The 22942-nt window shown below is 35.8% G+C and overlaps 1 protein-coding gene across 9 annotated transcripts in view; it reads left to right on the top strand.

Moving 5' to 3' along the window:
• RBM26 (RNA binding motif protein 26) overlaps nt 1–22942 on the top strand; it is an 85956-nt gene that overhangs the window by 5680 nt on the left and 57334 nt on the right. For 2 of the 9 annotated variants that reach the window (XM_047080978.1, XM_047080939.1), the window contains exon 1: nt 2660–2751. The exons of the other annotated variants lie outside the window; for them this stretch is intronic. In XM_047080978.1, the coding sequence (XP_046936934.1) occupies nt 2666–2751 (86 nt within the window). In that variant the 5' untranslated portion in view covers nt 2660–2665. Of the gene's footprint in view, nt 1–2659; nt 2752–22942 lie in introns of those variants that run through there. 9 annotated transcript variants of the gene reach the window in all.

The raw sequence follows: 22942 nt of genomic DNA, 5'->3' as shown, positions 1-22942 counted from the left end.
CACTCACACTTGTTAACTATACCTTTCTCACCACGTTACAATTATTTTTGTTCCTGTTTTACAGGAAGAACTGAAAGGTGGTCTTTTTACTCCTGAACTTTATTCCTGTTTCCCTCCTTTGATCTTTCTCTTTTTACAGACCCTTTGGGGCTTAGAAACTCATTTTCCTGGTCTTTAAGGAAGAAAAACTCAGCAACAGTAGTAGTGAAAACAAAAAAATAAAATCATACTTCTAGTTACTTTCATACTAGCTTTAGCTTTCTTTTCCTTTTACTAGTAAATCTAGAAATAGTAGTCTTTATTTTTTCATTCCTTTGCCCCAACTATTTACTTCTTAATCCCTTGTCATGTAGTTTCTTTCTGTTTATATTCAAACCAAATTGCATATTTCAGTGTTACCAATTTATGCTAATTAAATGTAGAGATTTTTATATAAATTTTATATTCTTTGTCCTATATGTATAACATTTAACAATGTTGATGCTGCCTTTTTAACATCACATATCTTGAATCCCTAATGCATTGCTTCTCTTTCTTCGCAAATCAGCCCTACCCTTTTTAGTTCTTTTTCTTGCCTTTTAATTGTATTTTTTCAAGTTCTGTTTCCATGCCTTTTTTTTCCTCAACTGTTTCTACTCCTGTCCTCTCTTGCACATTCATTTCCATGGATGGTTTCTATTATAATCTGTGGCAGTGGTTCTTAAAAACTGTGTGTGTGTGTGTGTGTGTGTGTGTGTGTGTGTGTTGTAGAGTCTTTGAAAGTTTGATTAAAGACTTCCTTCCTTAGGATATTGCATATGCTATATACACATTTGCATTGAATTTCAGAGCTTTTCCAAGAGAACCTCTAGTTTCTGCATTACTTTTTCACATATGTACCTTTAGACTTGATCACTCTTCAAAGCCTTAACGTCTTATACCAGTTGCTAGCTAAATACCCACCTGGTTCTCCCATGAACTTCAAATTACATTTCTGAGAATAAATGTTCTCTGAATTCACTGATTTCCATTTCATTTCCTCAGATTTTCCAGGCTTGGAATTTTATTTTTTGGCTTTTCCTTACTTCATTCCTTTCCTGCATCAGTTAATCATTAGGTCTGTCTCTTTCTTTCCTGTTTTTTTTTTTTTTCAACGTTTATTCATTTTTTAGAAACAGAGAGAGACAGAGGGCACATGGGAGAGGGGCAGAGAGAGAGGAAGACACAGAATCCAAAGCGGGCTCCAGGCTCTGAGTTGTCAGCACAGAGCCCAGTGCAGGGCTCGAACTCACGAACCGTGAGATCATGACCTGAGCTGAAGGTGCCCCTGTCTCTTTCTTTTAATAATTCTTAATAATGACATTGCTCAGTAGGGGGCCTCGCACTCCTTACCTAAACTTTTGGGTTTTTTCTCCCCTCTAGTTCCATCCTGGATGCCCAGCCTTGTTTATATCTTCTTGTCCGATCAAAATCTTTAGCACTCCTAAATAAGTTGCGTACATTTAGACTTGGCTTTCAAACATATACAGTAATCTGCTTACCTTTCCAGTTTGTATCTTCCTATTTTTTGTGTGTGTCTTAATTTCAGCAAGGCTGAACTTTCATTGTGATTCTGTGTCATCACATTTGTATCATGTATACATTTGTGATACATTTGTATCATGTGTATCATGTATATGTGATTCTGTATCATCACATACTGTCCCCTTTTCCCAACTTTTAGAAGGTAACATTGAGCGCTTATCTTATGCTAATCATTGTGTATTCATTGAGTGTGAGCTAGATTCTGTTATCTCAGTTTTAAATATGAGGAGATTGAGTCTTAGGAAGATTAAGTAATATGCTTCATTCATAGCTAATAAATGATGGAGACAAGATTTGAAACAAGACATTTTGATATCAGAGCCTTGTAGATTATGATATACTGCCTTTCTCTGTTTCGCTTCTATATAAGTTGAAATCAAAGGTCAAGGGTGATTCTAGTTCTTCCAGAAAGTTATTTATAAGATCCATCCATTTGGAAGGCGTGACATGATTCTCCGCCTAGAACTAGTTTGTGTCGATTGTGACAGTCATCACTTGCACACTTGTTTAGTAATCCTTACTTATTTTAGCTTCATTATTAGAATCTCAGGTTCTTGAAAGTAGACTCCAAGTCTTAAATTTTAAATGTCTTCCTGTTGTGTACAGCACCCAGTACAATACCTTGTGTGTGGTATGTTTAAATGCACTGGTTGATATTTGTAGTTTATATAACCATAACCTAAGCAGAAACGAGTGTAAACTATAAAATCTGCTATACGTTGGGGCACCTCGGCTTTCTCAGTTGATTAATGTTCCCGCTAAGAGGTCGTGATCTCACGGTTTGTCAATTCAAGCCCCGAATCGGGCTCTGTGCTGACAGTGCAGAGCCTCCTTGGGATTATCTCCCTCCCTCTCTCTGTGCCCCTCCCCCGCTTATTCTCATTCTCTCACTCTCTGTCTCAAAATAATAAATAAATAAACTTAAAAAAAAAAGAATCTACCGTACTTTAGAATTTTATTTCAGAGCAGCAGATGTATGAGCAGTTTGAAAAGTTATTAATTCCTGGGTCTCTTTCTCTTTATTTTTACTTCATAGCATCTTCAGATTATGTAAAGCTTAAGTGATTTTTTTTTTAGGGGGAAAGGACAGTGAAGAGTATTAATGACATTTACTCAAAGCATTTTTGAATACTGTTATGTGCAAGCTGCTGGCCTCCATGGAGCTGCCCGGAAAAGAATTAATATATGGTAATTCTAGTCTAATGAATTTTACAGCTGGTAGAAGAGTTTTTCTATAATTAATTATTGGCTAAAATATTTTTCATTGCCTTCTTCATCCCTTTAACATTTGTTGAGTTGACTCATCACCACATTTCACTGCTGCATAGCAAGCAACTTGGCTTTTCCATGTGAACGCTGACTAGTTAAAATGGATTTAGCATTTTCTATATGTTTTAGCACTTTCTTATCTTGGGCTTATAATGTTTTCAAATAAAATTATTCTATATGCATAAATCAAGAGACAGGGATAGTATTATTAGCAAAACAAAAAATAAGATATGCCAGTGTTTGGTGTCTAACATCAAGAATGACTAATTCAGGCGTGAGCTAAATGGTTTCTAGGAATTTTTTGTCTTCCTCCTGCTTCCTTAGCCCCAGAAACTAGAAAATGAGAGAAATGAGTGGACGGTATAAGCCCTCCCCTACCAGACTTACTTACTTACTCCCATTACCTCTTCTCAGTGGAAAAATCTCAGTGGAAAAATCCTCAGTTAGTCTACAAATAATAACCTCAAATTGGTAAAAGTTTATTTTTAACTTGGGGTCATATTTACTATTGTATATGTGTATGAAATAATGAAATTCACTTGAAATCTGGTACTCAGTGATTCTTAAGCTATTTTACCAACATACAAGCAAATAAGTTTATGTATTCTTTCTGCTTCTTATATAATTAGTATCATACTTGGCTGTCATTCTGTATAATACATAAAAGTGTTGTCTTTTTTTTAAGGCTGCATAGTATTTCAGTGGATATGCCATAATTTAACCATCTGTATTGATGAACTGAACAAATACTATTGTAGTGTGTACATTTATCACATGACGCACCCATATGTACCCATCACTTAGGTTCTGCTGTTAACATTTTAGTGTACGTGCCACTATCCTTTGATTTATTTCAAAGTAAATTGCAAATGTCAGTGAATTTACCCCTAAATACTTATCATGCATATCATAAGAGTTCAGTATTTGTAATTTTAAAAAAGTTGATATAATTTATATACAGATCTTAAAGTGTACTCTTTGATAACTTTGACAAATGCATACATCTTTGTAACTCAATTCCCTATTAAAATAAAGAACATTACCCTCATTCTGGAAAGTTTCCTCATTCTCCTCCCCATACTCCCATCTATCCATACAAACAATCACTATTCTGATTTTTTTAATTTACTATATATTAGTTTTGCCTATTATGGAACTTCATATAAATGGAATTTTAAAATGGGTACTCTTGAACAAGACTTGTTTTTACTACTCAAGATGTTCTTGAGATTTATCCATATTGTTGCATATATCTGTAGCTCCTTTTTATTGCTGTGTAGTATTCCATTGTCCAATGCATGCTGTGTAGTTATAATAACGCCCATGCTATTTTTAGTTTTGACTAGTTAATTGGACACAGTTTTTGTTTTTAGTTAAAAATAATACATATTTGTAATAAAATTTGAACAGTATAGAAATATAAACTAAAAGTGAGTCTTCCTAGCCCCTTCTTGATCCCTGTACATAAACACATAATTGTATATATACAAAAATATACATGTATTATGTTTATTTAGGTGTGTACAGTTGACCCTTGAACAACCCTGGTTTAAATTGCGTGGGTCCATTTATACATGGATATTTTACAGCATTTTGGATGTATTTTCATAATAACTCTCAACATTTTCTTTTATCTAGCTTTATTTTAAGAATACAGTATGTAATCATATATAACATACAAAATGTGTGCTAAATGACTGTTTCTGCTCAGGTCATGATCTCACTGTTTGTCACATCCGTGGGTGGCTCATTCAGTTAAGTGTCCAATTCAGGTCAGGTCTTGAACTCAGGGTCATGAGTTCAAGCCCCACATTGGGCTTTTCCTGTGCATGGAGCCTACTTTAAAAAAAAAAAAAAGGAGAAACAAAGATGTTTGCAGGAGTCAAAAGTTATACACAGATTTTTGACTGTGTGGGGTTGGTGCTTCTAACCCTTGTTAGTTCAAGAGCTGACTGTAATTTTTTAACATAGGATAATTTTATTCATTTTTACTGTAACTGATATTACAGGTAACAGACATGCTACATATCCTCTCATATGAGTATATTCTTAAGTAGTTTCCTGTTTTTTTTTTTTTTTTCCCCAGTGGTTCCATAGTATTATGTTATGGGAATATACTATAATTTGCTTTTTTTTTTTTTTAATTTTTAATGTTTATTTTTGAGAGAGACAGAGTATGAGAGGGGGAGGGGAAGAGAGAGAGGAAGACACAGAATCTCAAGCAGGCTCCAGGTTCTGAGCTTTCAGCACAGAGCCCAATGTGGGGCTCAAACTCATGAACCGGAAGATCATGACTGGAGCTGAAGTCAGACACTTAACTGCCTGAGCCACCCAGGAACCCCTATAGTTTGTTTTAATAGTGTTTTATGTAAGACATGGTCATTACTTTTTAGGAAAAAAACACCTTAGTGGGGTGCCCTGGTGGCTCAGTCGGTTCAGCGTCTGACTTCACCTCAGGTCATGATCTCACGGTTTGTGAGTTGGAGCCCCTGCTTGGGATTCTCACTCTCCTCTCTCTCTGCCCCTTCCCCACTTGCACTTTCTGTCTCAAAATGAATAAACAAACTTAAAAAAAAAGGAAGAAAAACATTAACTTATTTTCTTAAAGTATTAAATTCCTGCACATAGTTACAAGAAGGAAAACTTCCCAGAAGGCTTTGAAATGAAAAGTTAAAGTCCTCTTCATATTTCCTACCCTAGCATTGTTAATATGTAGTGTTTATACTTTTAAAACAGCTGATTCCAGTTTTATTGAGTGATTCTTCCATAGTTTACTTAGCCATATTGTCATTTAGTTCATGTCCTAGGTTTTTTTTACTTTATAAATAACTGCAATGAACATCTTCCTGTATGTAGTTTCTTTTCTCTTTCTCTCCCTTATTCTTTCCTTCCTTTCCCTCCCTCTCTTTCATTCTATATCTCTCTCCCCTTCCCTCCCTTCTCTTTTTTCTTTGTTTCTCCTCACCCCCACTCCCAGTCTCATTAGAGAAGAATTCTTTTCCAGATGTCACCTAATGCTGCTGTTGGAGGCCTTTTTAACATTAAGACGTGTATTTGAAAGCTTAACCAGGTGTACTTTTGGTGGTGGTGGTTTAAATCCAGTAGTTCAGATGAACTTGTTTTATGAAGTTGCGTACCGCGTTATGGCAAGTAATTTCTCTAGTTTTCTTGCCTCAGCCATTTAAAAAGTGACAGAAGGAGAGATAATATGTCTGTATAAATTCTGGTCTGTTTTTGCTTTGTAACTTTCTGTGTCCTGCTATTCCTACACTCCCTGCTTCTATGCCCATTCCCCAGTTACTACTTTTCCATTGCTTATGCAATTTCCATTGCTGGCAATTAAAAAGTTGTTATGAAAAAACGTCTATACAAACCTTAAATTTAAGATTCATACAAATCTTAAAAAGTTACTGCAAATGATAAATAATTGAATGATTACAAATTATGCATATAAGCATTAAAATATGCAGTTCAGCAGGTCATTTGTTGCTCTTTGTAATAGTTTCTTTTAATTGAATAAATTTGCTGGGTAACTGTGTAAGTTTAAGGTATAAAGCATGTTATTTTGATACATTTATATATTTTCATATGTATGATTGCCAGTGTAGTGATACTTATCACATAATTATAATACAATATTATTGTCAGTGTCCATTATGTTGTGAATCAGGTCTCCATGACCTATTTCATGACTATTCATTACGAGTTGTACCCTTAAACACCATCACTCTTATCTCCCTTCTCCCCCCACCCCCACCCATTCCCTGGTAGGTATCATTTTACTCTGTCTTTAATAGAGTTAACTTTTTTAGATTTCAGTGTAATGTGCTGAAGGTCCATCCATGTTGTCAAAAAGGGAAGATATCTTCCTTTCTTGTGGCTGAATAATATTCCATTGTGTATATGTACCATATCTTTTTTATCCTTTTATCTGTCCACGGACATTTGAGTTCTTTTCAGATCTTGGCCATTGTGAATAGTGTTATGATTAAAATGGGAATTCATATATCTCATCAAAATCCTGTTTTCGTTTTCTTTGGGTATATACCCAGAAGTGGAATCATTGGCTTGAATGATAGATCTTTTAAAATTTTTTGAGGAACCTCCGTGTTACTTTTTGTAGTGGTTGGGCCAGTTTATGTTCCCACCAATAATGTAGAAGGGTTCTCTTTTCACTACATCCCTACCAGCATCTGTCATTTCTTGTCTTCTCAGTGGTAGCTATTCTAATATGTGTGAGGCAGTATCTTGTTGTTTCTGCATTTCCCTGATGATTAGTGCTATTTAGCATCTTTTCCATGTGTCTGTTGACCATTTTGATGTCCACTTTGGGCAAATGGCTGTTTAGTTCTCATTTTTTAATTGGAATGTTTGGTTTTGTTTGTGTTTGAGTGACCGTGTTCTTGTATCTTTTGGATATTAACCGCTTCCAATTTATGCTTTACAAAAATCTTCTCCCTTACTGCAGGTTGTCTTCATTTTGTTGACAGTTGGCAGAAGCTTTTTAGTTTGATGTAGTCCCACTTGTTTGTTTTTGCTTTTATTGCTTTTGCTTTTGGTGTCTGCTTCAAAAACTCATTGCCAAGACGTATGTCAAGGAGTTTATCATGTATATTTTCCTCTAGGAGTTTCATGGTTTCTGGTCTTAAGGTTAGACCTTTAGTCTATTTTGAGTTAATTTGTGTATATGGTATAAGATACTGGTCCAGTTTTATTTATTTATTTTTTTGCATATGGCTGTCCCAGTTTTTCCAACACCCATTTTCAAATTATTATTTTTATTTTGAGAGAGAACGTGAATGGGAGAGGGGCAGAGAGAGAGGGAGAAAGAATCACAAGCAGATTCCACACTGTCAGCACAGAGTCCCCACATGGCGCTCCATCCCACGAACCATGAGATTGTGACCTGAGCTGAAATCGAGTTGGATGCTTAATCAACTAAGCCACGCAGGTGCCCCTCCCAACACCATTTATTGAAGAGACTATAGACTGTCCTTTCCCCATTGTGAATTCTTGGCTCCTTTATTATAAATTAATTGACCATTTGTGTGTGGGTTTATTTCTGGGCTTTATTCTGTTCTGTTGATCTGTGTGTCTGTTTTTATGCCAATACCATGCTGTTTTAATTACTACAGTTTGTAATATAGTTTGAAATCAGGGAGTATGGTGCCTCCAGCTTTGTTGTTTTTTTCACAAGATTGCCTTGACTATTCAGGGTCTTTTGTGGTTCCATACTAATTTTAGGCTTATTTTTTCTATTTCAGTGAATAGAATATGTAGGTTATATATATATATATAATGCATATATAACATATATATTATATGTATATTTTATAATAGAATATATACATTATATATTTTTTCTATTTCAGTGAAAATGACATTGTAATTTCTATAAGGATTGCACGAGCTATAGATTGTTTTGGGCAATGATGGACATTTTCATGATATTAATTCCTCCTGTCCATGAACATAGGATGTCTTTCCATTTGTTTCTTTGATTTCTTGTATTTTTTGTTGTACAAATCTTTCACTTCCTTGTTTAAATTTATTCCTATATATTTTATTATTTTTGGTGCTGTTGTGAAAGGGATAGTTTTCTTTATTTTTCAGATGATTCATCATTAGTATAAAGGAATGCAGCTGATTTCTGTATGTTGATTTTGTATTCTGCAGCTTTACTGAAATCAGTGATTAGTTCCAAAAGTTTTTTGGTTGAGTCTTCAGAGTTTTTTCTTTTAAATAGATAAAATCATGTCATCAGAAAATAATGACAGTTTTACTTTTTATTTTCCAATTTGGATGCCTTTTACTTTTTTGTCTAGCTTAATTGCTCTAGCAAAGACTTCCAGTAGTATATTGAATAAGAGTGGGCATCCTTGTGTTATTCCTGATCTTACAAGAAAAGCTTTCAGTTTTTCTCCATTGAGTATAATATGAGCTGTGAGGTTTTCCTATATGATAGCATTTATTGTGTTGACTTCTGGCCCTTCTCTACTCAGCCTGTTAAGATTTTTTATCATAAAGGGATATTGTATTTTGTCAAATGCTTTTTTTACATCTTTTGAGATGATCATGTGATTTTTGTTTTTCGTTTTATTGATGTAATGTATTACATTTGTTGATTTGCATATGTTGAACCATTCTTCCATCCCAGGGATAAATCCCATTTCGTTATGATGTATAATCCCTTTAATGTGTTCTTTAATTTGGTTTCTAATATTTTGTTGAGAAATTTGCATTTGTATTCATTAGGGATGGTAGTCTGTAGTTTTTTTGTTTTTTTGTTTTTTTTGGTGGGGGGTGGGGGGGTATTCTTACCAAGTTTTGGTGTCCGTAATGCTAGCCTCATGAGTTTGGAAGTGTTCCCTCCTCCTTGCTATTTTGGAAGAGTATGAGGAGGATTGGTGTTAACTCTTTAAATGCTGCTTGGAATTCTCCAGTGAAACTGCTTGGTCCTGGAGTTTTCTGTGTTGGGAGTTTTTGATTACTGATTCAGTCTCTTTACTTGTTATTTGTTCAGATTTTCTATGTCTTTTTATTCAGTTTTGGTCAGTTGTATGTTTCTAGGAATGTATACATTTCTTCTAGGTTATATAATTTGTTGACATATAATTCTTCATAGCAGTACTTTAAAATTTTATGTGTTTCTGTAATATGAGTTGTAATGTTTTTCATTTCTAATTTTATTTTTGTTTTTTGAGGCTTCACTTCTTTTCCTCTTAGTCTAGCTAAAGGTTTGTAAGGTTTGTTTATCTTTTCAAAGAACCAGGTCTTCGTTTCATTGATGGTTTCTAATGTTTTTCTGGTCTCTATTTCATTTATTTCCACTCTGATCCTTACCATTTTCTTCTTTCTGCTAACTTTGGGCCTAACTTATTCTTCTTGTTCCTTGAGGTGTAAATTTAGGTTGTGTATATGAGCTATTTCTAATTTTTTAATACATGCATTTACTGCTATAATTTTTCCTCTCAGAACTGCTTTTGCTGCATCCACAATATTTGATATATTGTGTTCTTATTTCATTTGCTTTGATATAATTTTTTATTTCCTATTTGGTTTCTTCTTTGATCCATTGGTTTGGAAGTGTGTTGCTTAGTTTCCATATATTCGTAGATCTTACTTTTTTCTCTTGTTGGTTTCTAGTTTCATACCATTGTGGTCAGAGAAGATAGTTGGTATGAATTTAGGCTTCCTAAGCTTGTCATGATTTGTTTTATGGCCTACCATATGCTCTGTGTTGGAGAATGTTCCATGTGCACTTGAGAAGAATGTTTATTTTGTTTATTTTGTTAGATGGAATGTTCTATATGTCTGTTAAGAACACTTGGTTCTGGGGCGCCTGGGTGGCGCAGTCGGTTAAGCGTCCGGCTTCAGCCAGGTCACGATCTCGCGGTCTGTGAGTTCGAGCCCCGCGTCAGGCTCTGGGCTGATGGCTCGGAGCCTGGAGCCTGTTTCCGATTCTGTGTCTCCCTCTCTCTCTGCCCCTCCCCTGTTCATGCTCTGTCTCTCTCTGTCCCAAAAATAAATAAACGTTGAAAAAAAAAAAATTTAAGAACACTTGGTTCTGAAATGTGGTTCATTCCAGTGCTTCCTTGTTTATGTTCTGCCTTGATAATCTATCCTTCACATAGTGGGATATTGAAGTCTCTCATATTTACTTACTGTATTGTCTGTTTTTCCTTTAAGATTTGTTTTAGTTGATTGATATATCTCAGTGCTTAGGATTTGGGAATGTATATATTTACCATTGTTATATCTTCTTGATGTATTAATTCCTTTATCATTATATAATGACCTTCTTTGACTCTTGTTACCCTTTTTGGCTTGAAGTCTATTTTTTTTCATGTATTATGGCTGTGCTCACCTGTTTTTTTTGTGGTTTTTTTTGGTTTGTTTGTTTTCTTAGAATATCATCTTCTGTCCTATCACTTTTCAGCCCGCGTGTCATTAGGGTGGAATGAGTCTCCTATTGGCAGCATGTAGTTGGGTCTTGTTTTGTTTATATATCCAGCCACTTTGTGTTTTGCTTTGTTAAGTTTATTTTGAGAGAGACACCCATGCATACAGGGGAAGGACAGAGGGAGAGAGAGGGAATCCCAAACAGGCTCCAATGCGTGGCTTGATCCCACAAACCGTGAGATCATGACCTAATCAAGAGTCAGATGCTCAGGTGATTTGAGCCACCTGGGTGCCACCACTTTGTGTTTTGATTGGTGAGTTAATTCATTTATGCTTAGGGTAATTATTGATATGTAAGGATTTACTACAACCATTTCATATTTTTCCTTCTGGTTATTTTGTTTCTCTCTTGTTTTTCCTTTTGTTTCTGTCTGTAAGTTGGTTTTCCATGGTGATTTGCTCAGTCTCCCGTTTTTTGATGTTTCATGTATATGCTGTAGATTTTTGCTTTGTGATTACTATGAGGTTACACAAAACATTTCAGAGGTAATGAAGTCCTTTTTCTGCTAATGAAAAATTTATCTTCATTTGCCTATAATGGTTCTATCCTTTTACTCTTCCCCTTTTATATTTTTTTGATGTTGTAAGTTATGTCTTTTTATATTGTGATTTCATTATCAGGAGGTAACTATAGTTATTTCTTAATACTTTCTAAAATCTTTATGCTGTAGTTAAGAGTTTAATATACTATCTTAAAAAAGAGTTACAGTATTCTAATATTGAGTATTCTGAGTATTTATTACCTTAATCAGAATTTTCTGTACTTTGGTCTTTTCATTTCAGCTTGAGGCACTCCTTTTAACATTTCTTACAAGTATGTCTAGTGATGGCGAACCCCCTCAACTTTTGTTTGTCTAGGAAATCTTCTCTTTATTTTTCATAGCTCAAAGATAACTTTGCCAATGGAGTATTCTTGATTGTTTTTATCATTCAGTGTTCTGAATGTGTCATTCCATTCTCTCCTGGCCTATAGAGTTTCTGCTGGGAAACCTGCTGATAGCCTTATGGGGTGGGGTACCTTTGTAGGTTACTGTCTTTTTTCCTTGGGCTGCCTTTATAATTCTTTATTGTTGACTTTTGACAGTTTTCATACAATGTGTCTTAAAGAAGTTTTTTTTTGTGTGTTGGTATAATTGTTTTGTCAGCATTGTGGAGTTGTATCCAGTTCTTTCCCTGGGTTTAGAAAGTTCTCAACTATCATTTAAGTACACTCTGTGCTCCCTTCTCCCTCTTTTTTTTTTTTTTTTTTTTTGAGATACCCTTATTATGGGGCTTGAACTCAAGACCCTGAGATCAAGAGTCTACTGACTGAGCCAGCCAGGCACCCCAGGGTTTTTTTTACTTTTTAAAAATCTTAAATCTGGGGCTCCTGGGTGGCTTGGTTGAGTGTCAGACTTTGGCACAGGTCCATGATTTCATGGTTCAGGAGTCAAGCCCTGCATTGGGCTCTATGCTGACAGTGCAGAGCCGGCCTCAGATCCTCTGTCTCCCTTTCCCTCTGCCCCTACCCCACCTCTTTCTCTCTAAAATAAACATTTTAAAAAAATCTTAGTTTTTTCTCCCCTTCCACCTGGATCATTTCTATATTACTATTCTTGAGTGTGCTAATTCTTACTCTTCCATATGATCTGTTTCCAGGGTATTCTAATTCATTCTTCATATATTCATTTCTTCACCCCAGAATTTTTTTTTCTTATTTTTAGAATTTTAACCTGTCTGGCAGAATACTCTTGTTTGTTAATTTTGTTCCTGGGATCATTTATTGCCTTTCTGAGTTTTTGAGTGGCTCATTGAATTTCTTCGTAATAGCTGTTTTATAGTTGTTTTATAGTCTTTATCAGTTAGATTACAATATTTTATGTCCTTTGGGTTCAGTTGCTGGAAAACTGTCATTTTCTTTTTGTGATTTCATATTACAGATGGAAAGTGCCTCTGCTCCATTTGAAGTAGTGAACACCTTTCTTATTTAGGCAAGGTTTTGTTTACTTTGATTCTTAGAATTCAACAGATTTGTAGTTAGGAGCCTTCATTTTGTTTTCCAGAAGGTGGCACTATAGCACAAGTCTTTCATTTCTCTTACCAGAACTAACTCATATTAAGGTTGTAAGCAGATGCATTAAAAGGAAAAAGAAAAAGGAGCAAAGGTGGCTGCAGAGCTTGAGGAGAGGTGTATATTTAGCACTTGGGGCTTTGGGTATGCCAGGGGCCTGCTGGGGAATCTTCAAGGTGGGGTGGGTACCAGAGGTCCATGAGTTATTCTCTTACTCCCCCTTTCCCCCTCCTCCCCCTGGCAGATAGCAAGAGACACTTCCCTTCAGTTTTCTTTGCCTACTTCCCTTTCCTTCTGCTGTTCGCAGGCACTGTGGTCTCTCTTCAGAGAGAGCAGCTGGGTTTTGCCGCTACTGCATGCATGGTCAGGTAGACAGACTCCTAGTCTCCCGCCTTTACCTTCCACCTCCTGTACCAGAAAGGCTTGCTGGCTTGCTGCTGGACCAGCCACCACCTTCTTTGCTCTTGTTGCAGCCTCTCTGGTTCAGTCCACTCACTTTAAGGTGCACAGACGGATAGATCTCTCAGGTGTCCTGGTATCCCGTGTGGAGGTACTTTTTTTTCTCCTTTGGTTATGGATGTCCAATTAGTTGTAAAGCAAAGAGGAGAGAAAAAGGGAATGACTCAGGCCACTGTGATGCTGATGATTGTAATACAGTTTAAAATATAATAAGTACTTTAAGATACGTAATTTAGGACTTCTTTGGGGCATTTTATAAGAAATTGTCAATGTGTTATATGTTTGTACTGTTTTTTAAATGATATCTCCAATTCTTTAAAAAAATTTTTTTTAACGTTTTTATTTATTTTTGAGACAGAAACAGAGCATGAGCAGGGGAGGGGCAGAGAGAGAGGGAGATACAGAATCTGAAGCAGGCTCCAGGCTCTGAGCTGTCAGTACAGAGCCTGACGCGGGGCTCGAACTCATGGACTGTGAGATCATGACCTGAGCCGAAGTCGGACGTTTAACCGACTGAGCCACCCAGGTGCCCCATGATATCTCCGTTTCTTATTTTACTTTTTCTTTTTTTTTTAATGTTTATTTATTTTTGAGACAGAGACAGAGCATGAATGGGGGAGGGTCAGAGAGAGGGAGACACAGAATCCGAAGCAGGCTCCAGGCTCCAAGCTGTCAGCACAGAGCCAGACGCAGGGCTCAGACTCATGGACCGTGAGATCATGACTGAGCCAAAGTCGGAAGCTCAAGTGCCTGAGCCACCCAGGCACCCCCTTATTTTACTTTTCATAAAGTTTAATTCTTTATAATAGGAGACAGTGCAAGACACAGATCCCATTTTGAAAACTGTTCATAAACTTTCAGTGACCAGTCTGTGAAGTTTTTCATGCACCTTCTCAAATTGGATTGTGTTAAAGTTTTGATCTTCTGGTTACATTAAATAGCCAAAATTGGAAAAACCATTCTGTGAGGAATTATAACTATTCATTTTGGTTAGGAAGAGTCTTTTGAATCTAGCTAGCGTTTGTTGGTTTCAGAGTAAAGAATAGGTTTTATTGCCATGCTGAAATGTTTGGACATTTGGGGGACTAGGTTATGGAATACTGGGGAAGATCAAGCTGGGGAGTAACTTAATTAGATCTTTTTTTTAAAGAATGGTACTGTGGTGTGTAGAGATTTGATTAGATTGTAGCATTTTGGAGACATAATATTAGTTAGCAGTTTTTTTCTTGTAGCTTTAAGAGTGAGTTGTGAATGCCTGAACTTGGACTTTGGCAGGAGGTACAAAGAGAGATGGTGATATTCTTGGGAGTTTCTGTACTAAATGTATAGGAAGACCATACCAGCGGTGAGGGTATAGGAGGAAAAGGCAATGAGGAAGGACTTGTCAGTGTGCTAGGAGATGTTTTATTGACTTTTTTTGTATCTGTGACAGATCTTTAAACTTGTTAGTACACCTTTATATGTGTCATAATTGGTCTCGACCTAAACTGAGAGTTGTTTTTTGTGAGTTTTTGTTGATAATGCTCTCGATTTAGTATACCCTTACATAATGTGATAATCAGTAAATATTTCTCAACACATTGTGGTCGGGTCTGGGGTAAAGGTAGACATAGTTACCTAGAATCTCTGTAGGGGAAACAGACAAGCATACCAAGAGTAACAATTTAATAGTGATAGAAATATGTGTAGATCTTAAGGTCTGGCAATTTATAAAATGTTTCTACTTGGTTGAATTTTGTTATTATTTATCTCTCCCAAGGTGTTAAAATTTGCTCATGAGTGTTCAGAAAGGGGGATTCTATGACTGCTATTTCTATTGGATAATTCTGCTGCTTCTTGGTCATGAGAGAAAACACTTCCTAGCTTCTTCCTTCCTTAGTAACTGAAGGAATGAAGTACTTCAGATTTGGTTTATAAGTAGGTAGAATGTGAATGAGTAACTGAAGGGGATGCCTTTGGAGGCCAGAGTCCTTTCCCAGAAAACTCAACTTTTACATGAATTGGAATGTAAAACATGTACTGAAATGTGGGGTTTTATTGTGGGCTGCCATATCAGCACCTCACTTCCGGTCCCCACTTTTCTTTTAAGAAAGAGTTCTGTGACGACATGCTATAACCACACGTGTCTGTGCTCAGTTTACCATTTGGGTTATTTATTACTCTTTGCACTGAACAATATAGAGGTTTGTTTATTTTTTCTTTTCTCTTTTTTTAAATCCAAGTTAGTTAACATATAGTGTAATAATGATTGCAGGAATAGAATTTAGTGGATTCATCGCTTAATGTGTTTATGTATAATACCTAGTGCTCATCCCAACAAGTGCCCTCCGTAATGTCCATTGCCAGTTTAGCCCATCCCCCCACCCAATACCCCACCAGCAACCCTCAGTTCTCTGCATTTTAAGAGTCTCTTATGGTTTGTCTCCCTCTCTGTTTTTAACTTCTTTTTGCTACCCTTCGCCTATGTTCATCTGTTTTGTTTCTTAAATTCCACATATGAGTGAAATTCTGTGATATTTATCTTTCGCTTATTTCGCGTAGCATAATCCACTCTAGTTCCATCCACATTGTTGCAAATGGTAAGATTTCATTCTTTTTGATCGCTGAGTAATGGTTCCATGAACAATACAGTTTTACAATCTGAGTTAGTGGGTCTTATCTTTGAGAAGCTGACGACTGACTTTGTCTTTGAATTAGATACTTAACAGATACTTTCTAAATGAATTTTAAAGTTTATTTATTTTGAGAGAGAGGGAGAGAGTGCATGCGCAATAGCGTGAGCAGGGGGAGGAGCAGAGAAAGGGGGAAGGAGAGAATCCCAGGCAGGCTCCGTGCCCAGCACAGAGCCCTACTCAAGGTGGACCCAATCTCAAGACTGAGACCATGACCTGAGCTGAAACCAAGAGTCAGATGCTCAGCTGACTGAGCCACCCAGGTGCCCCTCTAAATGAATTTTAAAACAGTGGTTCTCAAGTGTGGTGGGACGACTCCTGGGCTTTCCTGAGACTAAGGTCTGTGAAGTCCTCACTTTTCCAACTATTCATCTGTTTGAGGTCAGATTTCTCTATGTATTTCAACCAGAATAGCATATCCCAACAGATTGAATATAAAAGTAGATATTAGAATTGGTCTGTTTTCTTTTAAACCATACATTTAATGGTGTTTCCAAAAATTGTGAAACATCATCAGTCCTCTCACTACATTTTTATTTTGTTGTGGAAATATAATTATCTTTTCATACAAAAAAACCAAAAAAACAAAAAACAGGGTATTTAGTTTCAGAGGAGGCTATTAGTCATGGAACTCTGCCCATCCCTGCCTTGTGTAGGGATAGGACCCAAACTGGAGAAGATTAGTTATTTTCAAGGACCAAGGGCAGCTGCCTTTCTCTGGATTCACTAGCTATCAGAATGCATAAGCCTGGAACTGCTTAGGGTCATCTCTGTTGCCACCTGGAGAGGGCCTGCCTTAAAATGAAGTGAATTCTGGGCAAAACAGAATGGAAAAGAGGGTCCTGGTGACATCATTTCAACTCCTGGATCCAGCTATGCCTAAAGTTAGCTTTAGCTTTACACTTCCCATTTATTAAATTCCTCCTTTTGATTACCCTGCCCAAAGGGCTATTTATGTTAAATTGTAGATTTGTTATTTTTTGACTTATATTTATATAAATAATTGTTATACCTATTTTATGATTTGTTATTTTATACTAAATAATTTAAATTATTTTCAGTTTTAATTTCTAATTTGGTAAATACTGATAGATGTAACCCTTTTATTTTTTAAGTTTATTTATTTATTTTGAGAGAGAAAGGAAGTGCATGTACACACGAGCAGGGAAGGAGGGGCAGAGAGAGGGAGAGAGAGCCCAAGCAGGCTTGTGTGGCTTGAACCCACAAAACATAAGATCCAAAATCAAGAGTTAGACGCTCAACCAGCTGAACCACCCAGCAGCCCCAGATAGATGTACCCCTTTTAAATAAAAGCTCTTTGGAGTTCTCTATAATTTTTAACATGTAAAGGAATCCTGAGACCAAAATGTTTGAAAACTACCATTGTTAAGGTATTGCTGCTATTTCTTGGGGGTAATAGAGGGAATGAAAGAACTGACTGAACAGTTTTCAGTGTTGTAATTATATATATTGTGATAAGTGTTTGCAGTGATAAGTGATTTGTATGATGCTCGTGGATCGATCATGTTTAGATATGCTTATATTTTATATTGTAGAATGAAGTGGTGTGATAATTCTAAAGAATAACCTTTCTTTAAAGATTTTTTTCTCTGAACATTTTTGCGGTAGCTCATCACTGCATACAAATAATCTATTTTTGCCTCCTTACTTGAATTGAATGAAGCTGTATAATAAACTATGGCAATTGAGTTTTTCAATATATGCATTATGTTTGTTGCAATGGATTTGGATTTCTAAATGATAATCCTAAGCATAGAATAATAGAACTATGACTTTGATGCAAATTAGATATTTTTCTTGAATATAAAGTGAAAATTTGGTAGGAACAGATGTGGGTGTATATCCGTGTTCTAAAGTTACTGAGTTAACATATTTAAATTTAATTTTTAATTTCCACTGCCACCTCCAGCTACACCTTCTCAAGATTACCGAAAATGGAAGCTTGGGTTCAGTTCCTTCATTTATCTTCCACTGAGTTTCTAAAGCCTTGCTTGAGAAACTTGAGTAAAACAAAACAAACTTCTTTTTGAAAAAATGTACTAGAAGGGTACCTTTTTTAATTTTAATGTGCCATTACTATTTTGAAACTCCTAAATTAAAAGGTAAAAACTAATATGAAAAGTGTGTTAGGAGGATTAATTTACAATCATTGTAACTAGGGGCAATTTGATTCATGCTGTTTAAAGTATTACTTAATAAAAGTCTCTTCCTCTGGGGTATTTTATTACTTTTTTTAATGTTTATTTTGAGAGAGAGTGAGCCTGTGCCCACAGGAGAGGGGCAGAAAGAGGGAGAGAGAATCTCAAGCAGTCTCCATGCCCAGCACAGAGCCTGACATGGAGTTCCATCCCACAAACCGTGAGATCATGACCTGAGCCAAAACCAAGAGTTGGGATGCTCAACTAACTGAGCCACCCAGGTGCCCCTGGGAGATTTTATTTTAGCATTTGACTTTCTGAATTGCTTTGGCTTCTCCAACTTACTTAGTGTATGTACTTCCCTCCCCAGATACTGTTGGAAGAGAATGACCTTAGATGGTCACCCGTGCTAATGCTTTTCACTATTATTACTCTATCCTTAACATAAATTCAAAGATTGTTAAAATTTTACTTTTATGTCTTTACAATTTTTGGTTTAAATGACTTCATAGTGATTTGGACTTTTAATTTGTCAAAGCTCACTGAAAGAGTTAATTTTAAATCTTTACAGAAGTGAGAGGTTAGAAATCCAGCTGTTCATGAATGCGGTCTTTGCTCCATTCCACTAGACTTCTGTGCCTCAAGTGTCAAATAAGCATCCACTCCAGGCCTTTTCTCTTGAGTTCCCTTGGTCTAGGCTGTGCTTTTTCCAGATAGCCCAAAGCTGGTTTGTACTCCATTTTGATCCCCGTTTAGATTCAGTTTAATGTTACTTCATCAGGGTCCTTCCCTGACGATCTTATCTAATATGTATTCATTCATTCCTCTCCTCTTTCCTGTTTCTTCCTCCTTCCTTTGCTTCATTCCTTTTACTCTGTTTTATCCCCATACTTTACCTCAGAGCACTTGTCTACATGACACTATGTTGTGTATATCTACGTGTGTATTGTGTCTCCTCACTATACCCCTAATGTAAATTCTGTGAGAACAGGAACTTAAGTTTTTTCAAAGTTGTATCCTCAAGATCTAGAATAGCGCCTTACATAGTACATGCTTAAATATTTTCAAAAGATGAATGTGATATTTGGAAGATAATCAGTAAATCATGTTATTTTTGGTACTTTATGAAGATGAAAAAGAAAGGATCCCTGAGAAAAGTGAGCGGTTGATCTAGTGAGATAGATTTGAATATATTTTCTTTCTCTGTCTCAGTATTTTGTCTTAGATGCTGTGTTAGGCCCAGAGGCTACATATGTGAGTAAGAAGTTTTATTTTTGGATTTTCGTATGTTTTTGGTAAAATTCTCTTATATAATAGTGTATATTTTGTTTATAATGCCAGGTAACTTAATTTTTCTTATTACTAATATTTACAAGTCCATAATTATAAACAATACTGTATTATCTTATATTTCATATATCTGCATGAACAAAATGAAACCTAAGGGATTAAACTCTTACAGTTTTGTGAGCGATTTACTATCCATTCCAGTGCTTATCTGCCAGGGGCTGTTCAGCTTATGCTCAAAACCATTCTGATGATGGAAAACTCCCTTTCTTCTAAGCAGTTTATTCTGCCTTTGGGAGGCTTCTGGTTATTAAAAAAAGTTCATCTCTATTTTAAGCCAAAATCTGTTGCTTCCACTTACTGGTTCTAATTATATCCCATGGAGGATGTATTGAATACGTGTAATCTTTTTTGTGATAGCCCTTCAATTATTTGAAAACCCACCAAGTTTTCTCTGACATTTCAATTTTCCAGGCTGAGAATCCCTAGTAAGCTATCTGATAATGATACTCATTTACTATTCTGGTCATTTCCCAGGAATCCGTTTGAGTTTGCTTATGTAGTTATAAAAGGTGGTACCTAGAAATGAAAGCTTTGGCTCTCTTTACTGTATAGGAGAGTTGCACTGTCCTCTTTAGTACTTAGTTTTTTATTTTATTGCATCTTTATGATTTAAGTTTTTCCCCAACCACTTCACACTTTATCTCATATGACTTCATAACTAAAATACCTAGTTGTTCCTCTTCCTCTCCATCTTTCACAAGTGCTGTTGGCAAATCATGTCTTATGTCTGCTTTATTTTGTAGTTTATGGTTTCTTTGTGTTTTGCCCACCCAGCCCTCTTCAACCCCCAACACACACACACACACACACACACACACACACACACACACACACACACGCACACGCACAAGGGTAATTAGAGTTGGGGCACTCTGTCGTTAATTTGATGTTTTATTGGCAGATTATGTACTTGCTTGGTTGAGAAGTACTTAATGGAACTTAGATTCAGGGAATTTGGCCTGTTTTCTAAGATAGGGATGAAGTTGGTCACTAAGTGTTCTTTATACTGAAACTATTTTCAAAATCTGTTCTTTCTTTCGCTGTCTCTGGTGTGAAAGGAGATTTCAGTCTCATTTTTCTTACACTGTTTCTAGAATGCTAGTAACATAGCATAGGGTACAGTCTAGCTCTGACAAGATATATTCATTCAGTCTACAAACCCCTCATCAACAGTGGCAACTGGTGCAGTAAAGTACCACATGAACAATCTTGCTTGCCATGGAGACTTTTTTAAATAGCCCCTTACTATTTTAATATGATTTTCTTTGGTTAGGTGATTTAAACGTTTTTACTGCATTAATTTTGCATAGCAGGTTATTGCAAGGTGTTCAGGTAATGTAGCATTGGCACATTTAATTAAGATAGAAAAGAGAACACGTATTTTGCCTTTTCTTCTTGATTTATGACATTGTGGCATATTACTTCTGTAGTTCAGATTTTTTTACTGAGCTGTAATTTTCAAGTACATACCTTTTTTATTTTTAAAAATAAATATGAAATCTTACAAGATTTAAGAAAAATTGCCTCTCAAGTATAAATTTACCCATTTTTCTGTTAAATGTGAAATTACAAACCTTGCTTCTACCATATAATTTACAGTCTAACAGATTTTAAAAAGTAATTTGCCCTTTCAGACAATTTCAAGCATTTAGAATATTTGTGTATGGTAGTTGATTTGCTGTGGTGGTTGTTATTTTTATTGGTTTTTGATTTGATTCAGTTGCTTCCTGTAGAAGATGTTGAGTAATCATTGTTCAGAAATGATTCCGTCCTGCTGTTTTATAAAATTATAGTCTGTAAACCATAATATTACAGAAATCGCAAAGGTTTTTTTTCTAGATTTTTAGCTGGTAAAATTTTAATTGACTTACAGTGTCCTGTTTAGAAAAATAATGCAGCAACAATGAGATAGATTTGGTGTTTAGTTAAGAGAAATATAAAGTCACAGTTAAGTCATTAGAAAAGCCATTACTAAGTTGAAAATTCACCACAACAGTCAGACCAGTGTTGAATTAAATTGTAGCATTTGGACTCAGCGTAGAGAGTCTGAATTGGTTTATTAACAGCAGTGCAATAAAACAGTATAACACAGTGATAGTATTATGTATCACAGTGATTTCCAACAAATTGAAGTTTGTTTAGCTTGATGTCTGGTGAAGTAAGTGTTTAGTCGACTGTGTTTATTCAGGTTACCTAACATGAATAGGTATTGTTTCAGGGTCTCTCATGCAGTATTACCAGATTGCTGGATCTAAGTAAAGCTATAGGTACATCATGAGATTATATTTGTCCCATTTCTTCATGCTTATTTTTATCACAAATGTAAATATTTCTATGCCCATTATGATAAAACATGAAAAAAATTGCCATAAATCATTTTGTCTCTTTAAAGTGTGAATTTAAGTACGTATATTGAAATAAATTTCAAAGGAAAAGTCTTAAAAAATTTTTTTCATGTACCGTTGGAACAGATTTCTTTTTTATTCTTGTTTAGGTAATAGCCCATTTCAAGTCTTTGTAAATAAATGGAAATAGATCTATGAGGAAAGTTGACTTATGATTACTAACAAATTACCCTGAAACTTAATTTAGTAGCACGGCAGACATTTAACACCTCATGACCTTTATCATTCCTGTGTCAGGAATTTAGAAGCAGGTTAGCTGAGTATTTCTGCCTCGGAATCATGAGATTGCAGTTAAGCTGTCGATCAGTTCTGTAGTCTTCTCAAGGTTCTACTGAGACTGTAGAATCGGCTTCCAAGCTCACTCACATGTGGTTATTGGCAAGAGACTCAGTCGTCTGGCTGTTGGCTAGAGCTCTCATTTCATTGCCACATGGTGCTTTCCATAAGGCTACTTGAGTGTCCTTGGAACATGGCAGCTGATTTCTCTAGAAGTGAATCCAGAAAGAGAGCATTCTTCTGCTGTTCTGTTTAGTTAAGCACCTAAATTGAGCCCTCTCTCAAAGGGTGGGGAATCGGGCTGTACCTTCTGAAGAGAAGAGTGAAGAATTTGAAGACATACTTATCACAGCAATGTAGACTAGGAAGTCTTATAGTATATGATAAATGCTATATACTATTTTCTTAATAGAGTAGTTGTCAATTCTGACACTGTATTAGACTTAACCTGCAGCCTTTATGAAACATTGAAGCAAAACATAGATGGTTGTATTAGGCCTGTTGATTGACTTGCATTCAGGTTTTTCCATAGGTGTTTCTCTTGTACAACCAAAGCTGTTCACTGTCTTTTTTTAAGATGTACTTTTTGATTCAGTGACATAGGTTATCGCTATACTTTTGTAGAACTGTTACAGAATAGAGCTAAATACAGTATGTACAGTTCATAGCACAAACTAGATTAGTAGATATTAATGTTTGGCTATTGCTAGTATTTTATTGTTATTCACCCTGACTTGTAAAATGGTCATTAATTAAATAGGTAACAATCTTAGCTTA

This window comes from Lynx rufus, unplaced genomic scaffold (genome assembly GCF_022079265.1).
Source record: "Lynx rufus isolate CCGP_SWC_20201006 ecotype Redwood Valley unplaced genomic scaffold, mLynRuf1.p SCAF_1, whole genome shotgun sequence".
NCBI classification, from domain to species: Eukaryota; Metazoa; Chordata; class Mammalia; order Carnivora; family Felidae; genus Lynx; species Lynx rufus.
This window is presented reverse-complemented; position numbering and strand designations above follow the sequence as displayed.